Source organism: Oxyura jamaicensis, chromosome 3 (assembly GCF_011077185.1).
Source record: "Oxyura jamaicensis isolate SHBP4307 breed ruddy duck chromosome 3, BPBGC_Ojam_1.0, whole genome shotgun sequence".
Lineage (NCBI taxonomy): Eukaryota > Metazoa > Chordata > Aves > Anseriformes > Anatidae > Oxyura > Oxyura jamaicensis.
The window spans coordinates 67,974,670-67,992,846 of record NC_048895.1 but is presented as its reverse complement, the minus strand read 5'-3'; the positions used below and the strand labels follow the sequence as shown (position 1 = coordinate 67,992,846).

Below are 18,177 nucleotides of genomic sequence, written 5' to 3'. Positions count from 1 at the left end.
AGGGAAGGGAAGGGAAGGGAAGGGAAGGGAAGGGAAGGGAAGGGAAGGGAAGGGAAGGGAAGGGAAGGGAAGGGAAGGGAAGGGAAGGGAAGGGAAGGAAGGAAGAAAAGCTGTTAAATTGCAGCTGTAACTTAGCATTAGTGTCCCATGGAAGTTTCATGGGTACTATTTCTGTGTAGTATTGCCAGTTCTGATTGAATCCATTATTAAAACAAGTTTGTTTCGTAGAGAACTGATAATATGCACTTTTCCCATTATACAGCAGAAGAAGCTGAAGTAGAGTTTTGAAATGAGTTATTAAAAGGAGATGAAATGATTAAGAGAGCTTTCCATTTTGCATATGCAATGTCAGATAAATATCAGCTGCACTTTCCTCCTAAAGAAAATAAGTATAAATGTATGCACTGCAATTTGTGCAAAATCTAATTATTTTGTTTGATGAAAGACAAATCTTTTCCTAGAGTGCTAATTGCCTCATATTTTCTTGAAGAAGGAATAAGGCTATCTCTAAAAGAAAACTTAAAACAAAAACAACAAAAAAAGAAAGAAAAAAAAAATAAGATTACTCTTGTTCTTCATCCCAGTTTTAATTTCCTTCTTTAAATATTGTTGAAAATATTTCATGCTTTAGGAAGAATCCTTCAGTCTTTTGCAATAAAACAAACTTGTCCAGATGTTGCTTTAAATCACTGAAAGAAAGTAAACTATGATGAACAAATTAGAGTCTTGCCTTATGGAGAAGAAAGGCAAGCACTATACTGGATTGTTTAAACAGAGGTCTAGCATGTAAGAAATATGAAGTAATTCCCTGTCTTTACACAGCTGGACTGGTTCTCCCTTTCAGAGTCATATCTGGGGGAAAATAAATAAATAAATAAAAATAATTAAAAAAAAAATCTTATCTACACAAAGAATTCTGCTTGTACTTCAGGTTGAAAGATTCAGGTCAGATACAAGGAGAAACAGTTTGGGTTCAGACTTATGGTTTCAGAAGTCATTAAAAATAGGCTGATGGATCCCTGTCACAAAAGAGGGATTAGTGAATTCTGTCTTAGACAGAGAAATGGACAGAAATTTCAAGATGGTTTCTGTGTTTACTAGGAAGTATGAAAATGCATTAGTTCTCTTTCACATGACTTACAGGAGGACTTTAGTCTGAATAGTTTCCCCACTTTGGTTAAGAGAAAGAAAAAGACAAGGTTCTTATTTGCTTTCAATTTGAAAGTCCCAAAACAGAAATAATACTGTGATGGAAGATAGCCCTAAAATGCATGATTAAATTCCTCCCTGTTCAGGAGACAATTCAACTAGGTCTCAAGCATATTTAGTTGTTGTTCTGAACCAAAGATATCTATCTGTATTGTTTTCTGAAACAGTATCATTAAAACCCAACTTGAGTTTTTTTCAGTTAACAACAACAAAATATAATGTTAGTTTTTTCTAAAATGTATATACCATCCAGGCTACCTTTCTTCTCTATGAGATTCTTGCCATCTGCTGGCAGATGTTTTATGTTGTAAATTTAAAATGCACAGATTAAGTTAATGAAAAATAATCAAGAAAAAGTACCAAAAACTATTTTAGTCACAAGATTATATTATATGCAAACATTGGTTATTAATGTTGTGCATTAAAACCTAAGAAAATTTATTCAGTCATTATTGAGATTAAAGTACTTCTTAAATACAACAAGCTTAACACAGTACATATTCCAAAGGAGTCTTTATAATATAGTATGTAGTCACCAGGAACAATTCTAGCAATGACAAACCAGAATTAAGTTGGTTACTTCACCTACAGATGAAATGTAGACACTCAGTTCCATACCAGCAACATTGTACAACAGAGATAGTCTTGCTGGGGTTGCCTATTATGTAATATAGATATTGAATAAGAATTTGTCCAGCTCACACAGAAACAGAAAGCCATATAAAATTGTCATTCAAAATACCAAAGACTATCTGGACCTTGGGTTTTACAAGCCTTCATGTTTAAGTGCAATGATTTTAAGAATGGTTGCATATACTGATACGGTCTCTTTTTAATACCATTGAAAAAATAAAGCAGAAACTTTGGCAGCATTTCACATTATTAGCAATTAAGAGCAATTCACATACCTGGTTTTAATGTTTTGATTGCCACAGGGGTAGTATTGTTCCACCGTCCTTCCCATACCTCACCAAACTGACCAGCTCCTAATTTTTTAACGAATATCAAAGAATTTCGGTCTATCTCCCATTGGTCAACAGTTTTATATGTCAAATCAAAAGTATTAGGAATTTGTACCTGGTAAAAGAAAATAAATAATATGTTAATTGTCATTGTTAGCCACACCAAGTTAAGTTGAATCTGATATGAATGTTCCCTGAGAGTACACAAAATAGAGCCCATTTTTTGTTGTTGTTGTTTTGGTTTGGTTTGTTTTTTGTTAGAAATAGGAAATATCCTAAAGAAAATATCCTGGCATTAAAAGTAAAATTCAGAAATCATCCCCCTAGCAAGCTTTTTTGAACAGTGATGTATTGCTTGCCTTCACCTTGTGGTTTTGTCTCTGAAATTACTTATGCACAGCTAGAGTTATGAAGCTGGAGGCTTCCTCATCATATACAATTACGAAAAGGTACTAAGAAATCACTATTTGTCATATTTTCTCCTCCAGTTGCAAGATGATTTGTTCAAAATGGCATGGTATTTTGTTATTAACATAATAGCCTCAAGAATGAAACTGTATTGCTGCCCAAAAATCCCTGAAGATATGCAGATCATTACCATTTTGAAATGGTGGAAGCAGATACGGGGCTAGTACTTTCTGACTGACACCTGACAAATTAGCTTACAAAAACTATGTTGCACACTGTACTATCCACACTTACCTTTAAACATGGTTTTCCAAGCACCACGCAAAGGCCATCACTGTTCTTACTGTAATAGTAAACAAACTCATTCATAGTTTTAAAAATTTTCTGTCTGCTTAGGAAAAAGCCTTCTTTATCCAGACTTCTGACCCTGTAGTGCTTCACAGATTCACCATCTAAAACTAAGAATATTTAAATATATTAAGTTTCCAGGTATCACAGCAATAGTACAATACAACTTTTGATGAGCATAATGGATATTAGATTCCTAAAGGTATCTGTGAGGACCTTAAAATAAATTATTTTCAAAAATGCCAACTATCCAAAATCTCTTTCAAACCAAAGTCCACTGTTTAGATAGCTTAGCATATCCAGTCTATCAGTCTTTAACTTTTTTTTTTTCTTTTTAGGTTTGGAGATTCTTGCCTCCACCATATGGACTGACACAACAATACATAAGGACATTATCTATGGGGCAATACATGTTTTCCATGACATGGAATGTTTTCTGTGTGTGTTTTTGTAGAACAACAAAAACAGCCAGGAACATTTAATTCAAAGTAATCTTTTGATCCATTTTTAAAATTCCATTTGTCAGTATAACAATTCCAAACAACAGCTTCTGAACTGGTAGGCCTGTTAGAGCAAATATATTGTCCATAACCCATGATTTTCTGGAAAGCACTCACATTTTCCATGGGTTTTATTAAGCCTTGTTTGTGCTTGGAATATGTAAAAATAAAGACAATAATGCTTGGTTTTGAATAGCTGATGACTACCTTTTCCATTGAAATGTATTTTATTCTTATCTATCATTTTGTAATCAAAAATACCTTCAGTTCTTCTCTTCCAGTAGGTTATTCAGGTGCATCTCATGACATTCAAAATGTCATGACACTCAAAGTGACACTCAAAGTGACACTCAAAGTGTTATCCTGTGACCATCAGAGAACTCCTTGACAGTGCCAGAAGGAAAACTAGTCCCCTGCAAGCAGGAGCTAGACAGAGAAGCAGCAGCAGACATGAGATGGAGAAAAATGCACTCACCTAATGCATTGGATAGGATAATTAGTTTAAACCCTATCAATGCATCAGCTGTTAGCTCTAACATTAATGGTGCCATAAAATGAACTTGGCTGCTAATGAGGAAACCTGACTATATAAAATGCAACTTAAAAAGGAAGATGTTTAAGTACTAGGATACATGTTTTGCATCTCAAAAAGATACATGCATCACTGGAAGAAAATTTTCTGATATGGGAGATTCAGGTGGAAAAATGCTCAGAGCTCAAGGAATGGTACCAAGCTGAAATGAAATTAAGTGAGAAACAAGTATTTGAAAGTGTGGACAAGTTTTTTTTGTTTGTTTGTTTGTTTTCCATCATTTAGAGCTGGTGTGGGAGCAAGGTGAGCATGATCTTTGTAGGTCCCTTCCAACTGAACTATTCTACTCTATTTAGACATTTAATTGTTGATCATATTAGTTAAAGAATACACAGACAGCTACATATTGCACGGAGAAAAAACTATTCCAAGTTATTGGTTGCTTGCAAATAACAAAGTTTATATAAAGTATATTTCTCTCACCATTTTGCTAATAAAAAATAGAAATCTTTTTCCTTAATTACTATCATATATGATCAAATATTTTTCTGCTGTACTGTGCGATTGTCATGCTAGGCCACCAGAGGGCGTTTAGGAGCTGTTGAAAATGTTAAGGGATTTTATTTCTGCCACAGTTAATATTTTTAGAGAGCTGGATTACCAGTTTACAATTCGTCATGAGGACCAAAAATGAGAATATATGTAACTCCTGAGTTACTGAGTATAAAGATAATTTAATCAGACTTTTCAGATACCATTCTTTTTTATTTTAACACATTTAATTATTATTTTCTTAATTATAAGATGTATTTACATTTTTGTGATGCATGTTTTAAAAATGGTGCTAAAGGAAAATGAAGTAAAGATTAATTCAGCAACAACAGAGTGAAAATATATTGACTTCTTCAAAGTTTCAAGTAAAACGCATATGGACAAATGAATTGTTATTTATGATTCGTTTAATAAAAGGGCAGCAGGATGACTGTGTTAATCCAGTCTCAGTATTATATCAAAAGTGATAGTAGTTTGACTACCTGTTTTAATTATTAGCAGCATTAAATTTATTACTTACAAAGCAGCTAATCTTAAAGTAAGAGTTGGTTTGAAAAATGTGCTCTAATTTCTTAAAGGAGCCTTGTATGAAGCTTTGTGGTTGCTAGTATAGATGTCAGACCACACCAGTGCAAACTTCTGACCTTATGTTATCTAAATCTGTGAGTAATGGTTACCTCAGTGTTCTGGACAGGATCCATTTTATACTGGATTTTGTAGATACCAAATACTTTATCACGGTTCATGGCATTCTGCTGCTATTCAGACTGCATTCCTCAATTTCACGTCAAATTGTGACCAGCCAAATAGTGTTTGCCAATCAGTTGTTCTAACCTTCTTACCTCAACCAAGAAGTGAGACTTGAACAAGGAAATAATAAATGAGAAAAAGCAGTCTATCCACCACGCCTTATATCTGACCAAAGGGAAATTTCTTAAGACTGTGGAGGAAAATGATGGTTTATTCTACTGTATACTACTTTCATTGGCTTCTTATTCCTGTAAGGTAACATTGCTGGTTTATGGTAATTTCATAGCATTTTATTCCCTTTAGATGAATGTGGGATGTTGTGTGGATAACTTGGAGAAAATTTCTGGTTTGACAGAATCTTTGCCTGTCATAAGCAAATGAGGGGAGGGTTGGTGCAGTGCTTGACTGGGGACTGTTCACTTGTAACCTGGGGCTCAGCCTGGCTGCATGAGTGCTGCACTGCACAATTACAGAAGCTGCAGAGTGGCGCAACTCCTCTGCCCACACGTGACACAGAGCACATGTTGCTCTGGGAAGATCTAGCCATAACCCCTTGGTGCTTCCAGTCTTCCCTAGGCCCAAGCCAGCCTGTTGAAGAGGACAGGATTGCAACTCCAGCTTCACACAGCTTGACAGCCACTGTGTTTGAAGACTGCAGTGACTTTCTCCTCAACTTCCTTGCCCCCAAAAGAATCTCAGCTTCCTATTAGATTTTTTCATGATTTGGTTTAAGAGAAGCATTCTTCTCTCCCTGCTTCCCATCTTTGTAAGTCTGGGCCATGCAGAAATAAATTTTACGGTGACAGTAGCAGAGTCAACATCTTCACCTAATGAGTCATGGAGACACTAGGCCATCATCACTGCCAGCATCCCAGCATCTCTCCTCCCAGCAGTCCTCCCCCAGCACTGACAGTGAAGAGCAGTAGGCAGGAAAGGAAAGCAGGACCTAAAACAGCCCTGGAGCTCCCAGCCCTTACTTCCCTCCTGTCCCTCACCAGAAGATGAAAAAGACATTTTGGCAACAGGGCCACAGCCTGCCTTTCTCAAGGCCAAAAGCAGTGCCCGGTTATCATGTCCCAGGTGAGGCCAGAAGGAAGGAGACTTGTTGGATCACTCTCACCGGCACAGACTTATGCAATGGCTGCTTCGAGATCAGTTTTCTGCTACAGCCATGATTTTGCCACTCCTAAAAGTCTGCTGCCTTAAATGATTACCTATTTTTCCTAGGCCTAAAGCCAATCTGGACTAGTGGGAACCACACAGTCTTATTTTGGGAGAAAAAAAAAAAAAAAAAAAAAAAAAAAAAAAAAGAGAACACAAACCATTTGCATTGTCATTTAATGCAATCACTCTTTTAGATACCATTATTCAGTAAGGGGGTAAGTAGAGAGAACCTCCTGCTATCATTGGCAATGACACTCAATTAAGCTGAGCACATCTAAATTATGGCTTTTAATTAAAAAGAGGCAATGTCTAAGATGGCACCAACATGTTTAAAATTTAATATATTTCACACCAGATGCTGGAGTCATCAACATAAAAATCTGTCTACAACATGTGCATTTTTAAAATGGGAAAACCTATTTTTGAAATGTCAAACACTTTAAAATGATAGCAACACATCTCGGTGCCCTATGTAGTTTGATATGCTTTCTATTTCACCATTTGCAGCTGAGAAAAACCTTTCTGAACACCACTTTTTATTTTTAATTTAAATAGTCATTTGTCTTTTATTACAAAATATGAGTTTTCCCATCAAGGTAAGATAGAAGTGAAAAGTGTCCTTTTAAGGAATGGCAGGGCTTACTGCTTCCCTCTCCCTACCTCCCACTTTTCTTTTGATTTATTTTTATTTTTATTTTTAATTCTAAAGAGATCCATTTCTCTCTCTTATTAAGTCTCTTTCACATTGCCCATATGAGTGTGGATATCAACCATGACAGTCATAAAATTTAACAGTTTATGTGTGCCTGGGTAAGCATCTCTCTCCTTTTCTATTTCTCAAGCAAACTATAGCTAAAAAGAAAAAAAGAAAAAGAAAAAAAAAAAAGTGTTAGACTGGACAGTGTTGGACAAAACATTCTGAAAGACCTTAATTCTGAAAGGTAGGTTATCACTCTTGAGCCATTATCATCATCTTCTCTGCAGTGAAACCAGAGAAGCAATAGCAAACAGAGCAAATCCAATCAGTCTTACAGATGATGGGAGTTTGGGGATCTATTTTTTTTGCACTGAAAAAGCTGAAAACAGAAATCAGAATATATTCCAAATGGGAGATGGTTACTTCTCCAAGAAATCCTAAAAGAAATAGTCCTGAATCCCTGTTCCTCAAGAAAACATTGCTTTGCTTTGAGTGTTCTGTTACTCCTGATGGAACTCTCTCCAGGAGAGATTCAGAAAAAAAAAAAAAATGCATTTTTCATAATATGTGGGGAACTAAACAACCTTCCTTCCAATTAATTCTCCCCACATTACAATCCACTTCAGCATTTACATTAGAATTCACTAGATCTCTCAAAAGTAGACATAAGTAATGAGACTATGGGTACACAATATCCCGACCATTATGTGTACTCGTACATTGGACACAAAGAGCTTGCACAACACAAAACAGGCACCATTCAGTCAAGCCTGATCAGTAAGCAATAATATTTAGCTTATTCAAGATTAAGTAGCAAGTCGAGGCTAAATTAGATTCAAGCCTGGGAAGTTGCTAAAAAATCTAGCAGCAGCGGTAAATCATTTCATTAATACTCACTGTCTAAAGATAGTGTCAGAGTTTATTTTCCTTCTTTGCCTAAGAGAGTACAAATGTTTAATAAATCTGAGATGGCACTTCTATACATGCATATATGCTCAGAGGGCAACCTACATTTGTGCTCAAATGAGGGCTGGCTGCTGTAGCTGGAGCCTTGCCTCCACATATACAATGTTCTTCAGTTCTTCTGTCATCAAACAAACCACCATGGAAGAAATCCAAATGGATGGTTGCATCTTGTTGTTATAAGCCATCATCAAAACTCCTGTTCCCTATTAGGATTATATACAAATCTGAAAAATAAAAGCGTGCTACAAGCTTACGTAATTGACTCAAACATACTAAATAAGATACCATATAGTACCTACCCAGGATCTGGAAGGAAAACAATGAACAGCAGCAAGGATGATCTCATCCTGTCATAAATGCTGGACTAATGTCTATTTTCTTTCTCTTTGACTTTTCTGTGGTACTTCATACTGTAAATAAGGTACTGCTGCCTTCATCTCAGAGATTTAGTCAGGAGGCAGGGTAAGGAATTAAGATTTTCAGTCTTTTCTAGAAGGCTACTCTTGGGGAATAATAAAAAGAAATTGCATTTCCACCCTTAGGTGCACAAGCACAAGATTTTTCATTGATTTTTAGTAAGGCAACATGTATTCAAGTGCCAGCTTTAAACAGGTAATACAGGCATAGCTATCCTTTCCTGCATAACACCATACTGTTATCAGTCCAGCCCAGTCCTTGGATGAAATCAGTTCACTGATGAAGAACACTTGAAGGAAGCTGAAACCATGTAAGACAGGGATAAGTTGGCACATCAAGGGAAAACTTTTTTGAAAGTCTGTGGCTACAGTATGATCTTTTGATAAAAGGGTGTGCACACAGTGGGTCAGTTCTGTCACAGTTGGGGAGCAGTCTGACTCCTTGTTGATGTTAGTTTTCATATTAGTGCTTCTTAGAAAAAGCAAACTTCATTGAGGGCTAGTTGAAAACTGTGGAAGGAACTCTCCCAGAACAGTAAATATCATATTTATTTCATAAACTTCCCTGTATTTCACTCCATGGGCAATATATATTTCTTTGTCTTGGCAATAAAAAGTAACCTTCTCATGTTACAACAAGACAGTGCAAGTATATACATACCCTTTCTTTCTGATTCAGAAAGAGAAACCAAGAATGTCTCAAAAGTTCATTAAGTTGCTCAATTAATTTTTTAGTCGGAGTCATCTGAGAAGATGACTGACATGAACATCCAGGGAGAAGAGGATTCAATATGAAAGCACTTGGTTATGCACAAGACACTTCTTCTTTTACTGACATAAATCCACACATGACAGCTTAAAGTTTATTCACAAACATCAAGATTTTTTGCTGGCTTATAGAATTAAATGCATAGAGAACATTAGGAAGTTTGGGTGTTGTCTCAGAGACATTACATTCTTGATGCACACTGGTATGACAGGTTTGATAAAAAATGTCCATGGAAAATAACCAATGAATAATCATGTGCATCTATTACGGCTAATGTCTATGACACAAAAAGATGGCATATAAATGTATACAAATAAATAAAATAATGATGTTCTTATTTGATAGTCTTTTGGATTCAAATAATGGACTGAAAGTATATTTCAAAAATTCATCATCATTATAAATCTAACTTTTTACCGACAATTACAAGTAACTTTTCAATGAAATATGACTGATTCTGAAGAACAGCTTTGAATATCTTCCCATCACTTTCCCCTTACAACAAGTAAGCATAAACTTATGGTTGTATTCTAGCAGACACCTCATTTTCTTAAACTGCTGACATCTGCTAAGATTCTTTTAATTGCTATTTTGTGTACAAGTCAGCACCAAAGCGTATAGCAGTTAAGACATTTTTGACATTTTTAACATGAAAATAGTTTCAAGACAACTGGAACACTAGAAGTACTAAGCACAAGAAAGTTAATTTGTGTTCTAATCATAGTAATAAATAAAGCCTATAAAATGAAAGTTAGTAAAAACCTAAATTACTCTTGCCAAGATTTCTTTATGTATCTCCTGGGTAATAAATATTATCACAAACTTTAATTTAATTTTAATGTCCACTGTTTAATGAAAATGTAAATATCAAGACCCTGAGAAACATTTTAAACATAGTTTAAGATGAAAAACTAGAATATACCTGAAAGTGCAAATTCGCCTTTTAGACTTTCGCTTTCTCGAATTAGGAAGGCTCCTGACTGGTTTCCAGGATACAACAGTTGTTTCTCGGCATCTGCTCGCTTGATTGGGCCAAAAAACCATCTAAACAAATAAAAATTATTAATTTTACTGGTCAGTGAAACATGCTAGAAAGACAATTTCAGTTTTCCAAGCTTGCTACATATTTACCAAAACATAATGTGTGATATGCTAATTAAAATTCCAATAACATGGAATAAATATAAAAGAAAACCCTACAAACTACATGGCAAAATTATTGTTATTAAATATTGCTTGCACATTTGAGTGAAATCTGGATTCTATTGCTGATGGAACATCCTGCTGATTTCAAGGCAATGAAAATTCAGAAGCAGCAGATTGGCTTTGTCTCAAGAAAAATTCACCAAGAAATTTTGCCAATGCTACCATAACAGAAACTGATGCTAAGTTAACTGACGTCATTTGAACAACGCAGAGATGCAGCTATGCAATAAATCCTGACATTTTAAAAGTCAAAAATCCCCCAAGCTACAGAAATGCAGTAGGGTTCCAAGAGGCCATCCATGCTAAAGCCTTCCACATCCCACTTCCATGTTGGTATCTCAAATGAGTTACTGGCAATTTTGCAGCTTTGCTACTGTTCAACAAACAGAATTAGTATGTCTCTCAGGTCAGAACAAACATCTGAACATCGATATTCTGTGAAAATCTACTCCTGGCTACTTCTCTTACAATATTTGCAAAACTTTTTCTCTATCACTAATACCTGTAGTTTACAAAGTCTTGTTCAAACAATAGTTTTAGTTTCCTCCTCTGAGGGTACTACTTATCCCTCTTTCTGCTTTGTGCTGAATCTAAATTAAATTAAAATAAGAGTGAGATGAGTCAGCATTTTCAACTGGGAAGGTGTTCAGCTTCTATCCAGCAAACATACAAAGTACTTTCCAAGATTAGCTCTGCCCCTTATTTGAAGTAAATGTTGATAAACAGTTATCAAAGATATGCCATATACTTACAGGCAAACTCCTTTTAAATTAATCAGAGATAAACTTATTATGCAAACTTTTAAGATAAATCAGTGTATCACATGACATGTAAGTTGCCTACTCAGCTACTTGATTTGTCAATTACTAGTGAAAAGTACAGGAGGAGTCATCAACAAATTGCTTTAGTATCTGTAATGCTTCCAATCGTTAAGAGAAATGAAGAAAATAAATCAGAACATTAGGTGAAACCTTGGCTGAGCAAGCATGCAGAATGATAAATGTTTTCATATGAAGAAAGAGGAAATAAAAAGAGGTAAATACAGATGGTGCTAGCCTACACTAATATCCTTTGTTAACAAAAGAAAATGAAACCCAGATAATCTAGACTGCATTCCTGTCTTCTGACTTGACATTGATTTGGGTAAAATAGGCCCTGGTAAATATTTGGCAAGTAAAGGGATCTAATTAAAAAGTTGGAATGTTCTAGTAATAATTTTAATTAGTAAGCTTATTAATTCAACTAATTTATTTAATTAATTCATTAAGTATGGCTATGGAAAACAAAGCAATCAATAAACATTCAAATCCTTGACTGATGTTCTCATCAAAGGAATGAGAGGACAGAGTACACTATAGTTAAACATTATTCAGATCCCAAAGAAAATTTATCTGCCCTCAAAAGTTAATTAGAAACTTTGTGAAATTTCTAAATACATATGCTTGAGAATAACATCTGAAAACTAGTAAACTATATGCTTTTAAAAAATTTGAACTGATATTCAATGAATCATAGAACAGCTGAGGTTGGAAGGGACCTCTGGAGGGCATCTGGTCCCCAGCCCCCTGCTAGAGCAGGATCACCCACAGCTGCTTGCCCAGGACAATGTCCAGGTGTTTTCTGAAGATCTCCAGGGATGTCTGGGCAACCTGTGTCACTCCTCAGTCACTCAAAGAGTAAAGAAGTGCTTCTTGATCATCAGTCATCAGGACTGAGCATCTGATTTTTAGGGGAGGTTTAGGTTGGATATTAAGAAGAACTTCTTTACTGAAAGGGTTGTTAGGCACTGGAATAAGCTGCCCAGGGAAGTGGTTGAGTCCCTGGAGGTCTTTAAAAGACGTTTAGATGTAGAGCTTAGGGGTATAGTTTAGTGGAGGACTTGTTAGTGTTAGGTCGGAGGTTGGACTCGGTGATCTTGGAGGTCTCTTCCAACCTAGACAATTCTGTGATTCTGTGATTCTGTGATTCTGTGATTCTAAACGTCTTTTAAAGACCCCCAGGGATGATGACTCAACGACTTCCCAGCGCAGCCCATTTCAATGCCTAACAATCCTTTTGGTAAAGAAGTTCTTTAACAGCAGCAGCAGGATTGAGGTCCAGATGAGCTTTGGTCTTTCTAATTTTGTCCCTGCACAGCCTTACGACATCCTTATAGTCTTCCTGAGTGGCCTGCCCTCTTTTCCAAAGGTCATAAACCCTCCTTTTTTCCTAAATTCTAGCCACAACTCTCTGTTCAGCCAGCCTGGTCTTCTTCTGTGATGGCTTGTCTTTGAGCACCTGGGGACAAACCACTCCTGAGCCATTAAGGTTTCATTTTTGAAGAGTGCCCAGCCTTCCTGGACTCCTCTGCCCTTCAGAACTGCCTCCCAAGGGACTCTGCCAACCAGTGTCCTGAACAGCTCAAAGTCTGCCCTCCGGAAGTCCAAGACAGCACTTTAACTCGTCCCCCTCCTGACTTCACCAAGAATAGAGAACTCTACCATTTCATGGTCACTCTGCCCAATACAGCTCCTGACCACCACATCTCCCACCAGTCCTTCTCTGTGAACAGAAGGTCCAGAAGGGCACCTCCCCTGGTAGGCTCACTAACAAGCTGTGTCAGGAAACTATCTTCCATGCTCTCCAGAAACCTCCTAGACTGTTTCCTCTGAGCTGTATTGTATTTCCAGGGAATATGCCTGGGAAGTTGAAGTCCCCCATGAGAACAAGTGCTGGCAATATCACAACTTCTGCCAGCTGCTTGTAGAACTCCTCATCTGTCTCCTCAGCCTGGTTTGGCGGTCTGTAACAGACCCCCACCATGATGCCTGCCTTGTTGGCCTTCCCACCGATCCTAGCCCATAGGGACTCAACTTTATCACTCTCAGTCTTAAGTTCCACAACATCAAAACACTCTCTAATATAGAAAGCCAAGCCACCACCCATTCTGTCCCTTCTGAAGAGCCTATAGCCAGTCATTGCAGCACTCCAGTCATGGGAGTGGTCCCACCACATTTCAGTTCCTTACCATTAAAGCAATATCTCATTCTGATCATGCCTAGGCCTTCGGTGCAATGCATTCATTTGAGGTCGAGAGAGAAGATTTAACAGAGGATCTCAACTGGGAACTACAGACTCCTTCTGTCTCCTGAAATTAACTCTATCCAACCCCCCAAACTAAGCCCCCCCAAAAAAAGATTACCAGCCCAGGTGAAAAAGCTCTCAGTGGAAATGTTTTTTTGGCAGCCTACCACTCCTTGAGCAGCTCCTTTACTTCCTGCCCTTACACTGGTGCTCTATGCTTGTTCTTTCTTAAATCCCTAACCCTAACACATACACTAACCATATGCATGGTACCAGTTTTATCCAAGACCTCCTGTCATAGCCTATATGAAGAAGACATTAAGCTTTTTTTTTTTTTTTTTTTTTTTTTTTTTTCCACCTCAACCACATCTAGCTGAGCCTTATCAAAGCCCCTTTACTGTCCCATTACATGCTCACCCTAGACCTGGTCTAAGGCTTAGCTCAAAGACCCCCAGTCATGTGCCACCACCCTGAAAAATCTGTCAGGGGACAAGTCTTTCTGCAGCTTCAATCTCCCTTAGCAGTCACAGTCACACTGGAATTCTAGGATTAATCTCACTCCTAATCTCAACCCTAGGCATGGATTGGCCTCTGTCAAAGAGCCTCAGTCTCGTCAAATGAATAAGCAGTCTGGAAACAAAGATTTGGCATATTCAACCATCCTTTGGTAGCCCCTTTCCACTGTCCTACTCACACTACAGCTCTGAGATTTGCTGCACTTTTAACCCTATTCTAGACATGGGCTGAAACCCTCAGACTCCCTCATTCATGGACTGTGGTGGTTTTACCGTGCTAGGCAGCTGAAAACCACAACCGCTCTCTCACTCCCCCTCCTCAGATGAGGAGGGGAAGAAGTAAAGGAAAGAACAACTCACGGGTTGAGATAAGGATGATTTAATTAAAGAGAAATATATATATATATATTACTAAGGAAATATTATTATTAATTAAACCATTCAACTAAAGGGAAAAAAGGGAAAGGGGAAGAGGGAGGGGGAAAGGGAATAACTAAACAAAACAGGTAAAGGCTATGTGGAAGTGCAGAGGAAAGAAATTACTCTCTACTTCCCACAAATGAGCGATGCTTGACCACGTCCTTGAAGCAGGGCCTCAACACACGTAGCCGGTGTTCGGGAGGAGGACAGACGTTTTCGCAACGAGAGCCCACCCCTCCCCTCTTCTTGCTTTTTCCACCTTTTATTGCTGAGTGTGACATCATATGGTATGGAATATCCCTTTGGTTGGTTGAAGTCAGCTGCCCTGGTGATGTTTCTCTCTCATTTTTCTGCCCACCCCCTAGGAGGGTTAGAGAGAGTCCTGATGCTGTGCCAGCACTTCCCAGCAGCAGACACAACACCGGTGTGATACCACTGCTGTTCTAGCTCCAAGTGCAGAGTGCAGCACTGTATGGGCTGCTGCAGAGAAAGTTAACTTCCCAGCCAGACCCAGTACATGGACTAGGTGAGAAAACTGTCAAGGGAGAATTCATTTGGCAGTCTACCCTTCCTTCAGCAGCCCCTTGCAGCCCCACTAACACTGGGGGTAATGTATCCCCCCTAACCCTAACCTGGCCCTCAAGCACAGCCTTAGGCATGGGATAGCCCTAGGTCTTGTTTGAGTATTAGACAAGGAACCCCAGGCAAATACTTCAAAATACTTCTCAGGGAACATATTTATTAAGGAAACTGTCTTTCTAGAGGCTATCCCTGCCTTGAGCAGCCCCATAGCAGCCCCACTCATACTGGACCTCTAGGCATTGTCTCTCCTACCTCTCACACTAGGCATGGGCCAAGTTGCTCCAGAGAGGAACCCCTTGGCATGGGTCAGACAAAAATGTTCTAAGGGGACAATTCTTTCTGCAGCCTTCACCTTCTTTGAATGCCACCTGTGTCACTTCCCTCCAACTCTAGCACTTGTCTTTCCCCTAATTTTACTGCTTGCTTTTGCACTGGGGGAACCACAGCCAAAGATCCTCCCAACCACATCTGAGGTGAAATTTTTTTTACTGGAAAAATTTTTTGGCAGCATAACCTCCCCTTGGACAGCTCCTTTGCAAACCCACTCAACAGCAATTCTAAGGTCATAATTAAGGACTCAGTGTGCCATCCCCATTTGAGATGTTGCTAAAATCTTCATCACCAAGTCAAACACTAAGCCATCTTCCTTAGCCTTCTTGGAAATTTCACCAGAACCTGTTCTTTGGTTAGTTGTACTGAAGACCAGAACAGAAAATTATGTGGAAGTTCAGACTATGGTACCTGTTATCATTTAGGCTCATCAGAGTACAACTTCCCACTTTTTTCTGTACTTCATCTAGATTGAACATGCATAGAACCAAAGTCAGAATCATCTCCACGTCTCATATCTGTAGTTGAATGTGCTTTAATAACTAGCTGTGGCTGGGATAAGGTGGGAATATTTAAGTTTTTCATTCAAATCACAGGACTGGAGGTGAAATAAGGCTAAAGGCAGATGTAGGTGACATACTCTGAATTTTGTGAATGCCCAGCTAAAGGAGAAAATCCAGAGGTCTGAGTCTGCGTTAAGGTATAGCCACATATAGACATTGTGACTACTACAAGAAGAATGGAGAGGAGGAAAGGGGAGAAAAGGTCATTGAGGACTACATGGGAAGTGCATTCAAAATGGGTGAAGACATAACAGAAAAAAATAGCAGGAAATCAGTCATGTGAAACTGATTTTCAAAAACACTAAAGATGTTAAATGGACAGCATGATCCTATCCTGGATTATCACTTCTCATTTGTCATAAATTCTTGCAACTGGGATTTACACTCTCATGTCAGGGTAAATCCCATGAGACCACTAAATCCCAGGAACTGGGAAGGTTTCCTGGAGTCTCCATTACAAAAGAAATGGTGGTGATGAAAAAGTTAGCTGGCCCTCCAGTAGATTAACTGTATTGTGTTAATTGTATCTGTAACGCTAAACTATGAGGAGAATGAAAGATTTTCTGAACTAAGAAGAGCAAAGAATTACTGCAATTAGAGCAAAAGCCTTGGATGAAGATAATCAGCTATTATATACAGTGAAAACAAATATATCTCAGTTTCTTCTGGAATGCAGAAAGTTCATACAATAGCTAAAACAAATAAGGAAAAGCTTCAGTGGTCTATAAATTTTATATTTTAAGTGCCTCAACATCTACATTCATAGAAAGCTGTAGTCGCAAAATCAAGAACTCTGAAGTAAAGAGTTGGTAATATTAATATAGCTTTCCTGGCATCAATTCAGCCACTTTCAGAAAGATCCACTCTGATACCATCTTTAATTACATGGCCACATCCTCTGCTTCCTACAGTGTGAATATGAGTGCTGCTCAATGAATAGTTACCCTGCTTTTTGTTTTGTCATTGCAGAGATAGAGTTTATCTACTGTACATTCAGTCTCTGCTCTCAATACAAGTTATAAAATTACATGAATGGCTAATTTCCTAGAAGCCTCTATTATAGTGCTCATGATTATAATGTCTGGATGCTTTCATAAACTTCTTTTTGTGTCACTTTTGTTTGTAAACTATTTTACAATGGAGGAACAACACAGAAAGGGACTAAGGCAATAGGAGATCATCATAAATATTCTCTAATAATTTTGGACATCCAGCTTGAAAAGCCTAGGGCCTACCTTTCAGGGTATTTAGCATTGTACTGTACGTAGTAGTTTATTCAGAGAGCAATGTCTGTTAACTTCAGGAATTGTTTCACATAAGACAAGGAGAGATATGTGGAAAGAGAAAGAGAGACAGAGAGATCCTCTGGGGTCTTATTTAATTCCTTTCATCATATGACCATCCTGTGATCACTGCCCTTACTCAGCACATGGAAACCTAAACAGGCTTGCATGTGTCACTGTTCCCTGCTGTTATATGAGCAGGACAAACAATGCAGCTGAGCCAGCTCTTAATCCATGCCAGGTTTGCAGTCTGTTGTGGGTAAACATCAGCACAGAAGCTGGGACAGAAGTTTACTAAGGGTACCCCCATTGCATTGTCTCTGTGCTGAGAAGATTCCAAGCACTTGCTGGGCTTCCCCAGGGTATCAAAAATATCTAGAGAGTGTCACATTCTAATAATTCTGTTTGGTTATAACATATAAAGGGCGATTTTATTTTCAAAGGCTTGGTCAGTTTGCACCATAGTTTTCTTAGATAGTATGTAAAACCTTAATGTAGAGTAGAGAGTAGAGTAGAGTAGAGTAGAGTAGAGTAGAGTAGAGTAGAGTAGAGTAGAGTAGAGTAGGGTAAATTCAGTTGGAAGGGACCTTCAAAGATCATCGAGTCTAACTGCCTGACCACTTCAGGGCTAACCAAAGTGGGGGATCAACCACCTCACTAGGAGGTGCCTGTTGCAGTGTTTGTCCATCCTCATGGTACAGAAATTTTCCCTAATGCCCAGTTTGATCTTCCCCTGGTGTAGCTTTGTGCCATTCCCTCATGTCCTGCCATCGGTGAGCAGAGGCCAACACCTCCCTCCCCACTTCCCCTTCTTGGGGAGTTGCAGAGAGCAATGAGGTCGCCTCTCGGCCTCCTCTTTTCCAGAGCAGACAGCCCAAGTGTTCTCATCTTCCCCTCACAGGACATGCATTCATGCCCTGTTACCAGCTTTGTTGCCCTCCT

General features: G+C 38.3%; 1 protein-coding gene across 1 annotated transcript in view; it reads right to left on the bottom strand.

Annotated features, from left to right (window-relative positions):
* Positions 1–18,177, bottom strand: part of FRK (fyn related Src family tyrosine kinase) — a 57,422-nt gene that overhangs the window by 20,552 nt on the left and 18,693 nt on the right. The window contains exons 2-4 of the mRNA XM_035323043.1: positions 10,196–10,317; positions 2,874–3,037; positions 2,118–2,286 (exon numbers count right to left, since the gene is read on the bottom strand). Of these exons, the coding sequence (XP_035178934.1) occupies positions 2,118–2,286; positions 2,874–3,037; positions 10,196–10,317 (455 nt within the window). The remainder of the gene's footprint in view (positions 1–2,117; positions 2,287–2,873; positions 3,038–10,195; positions 10,318–18,177) is intronic.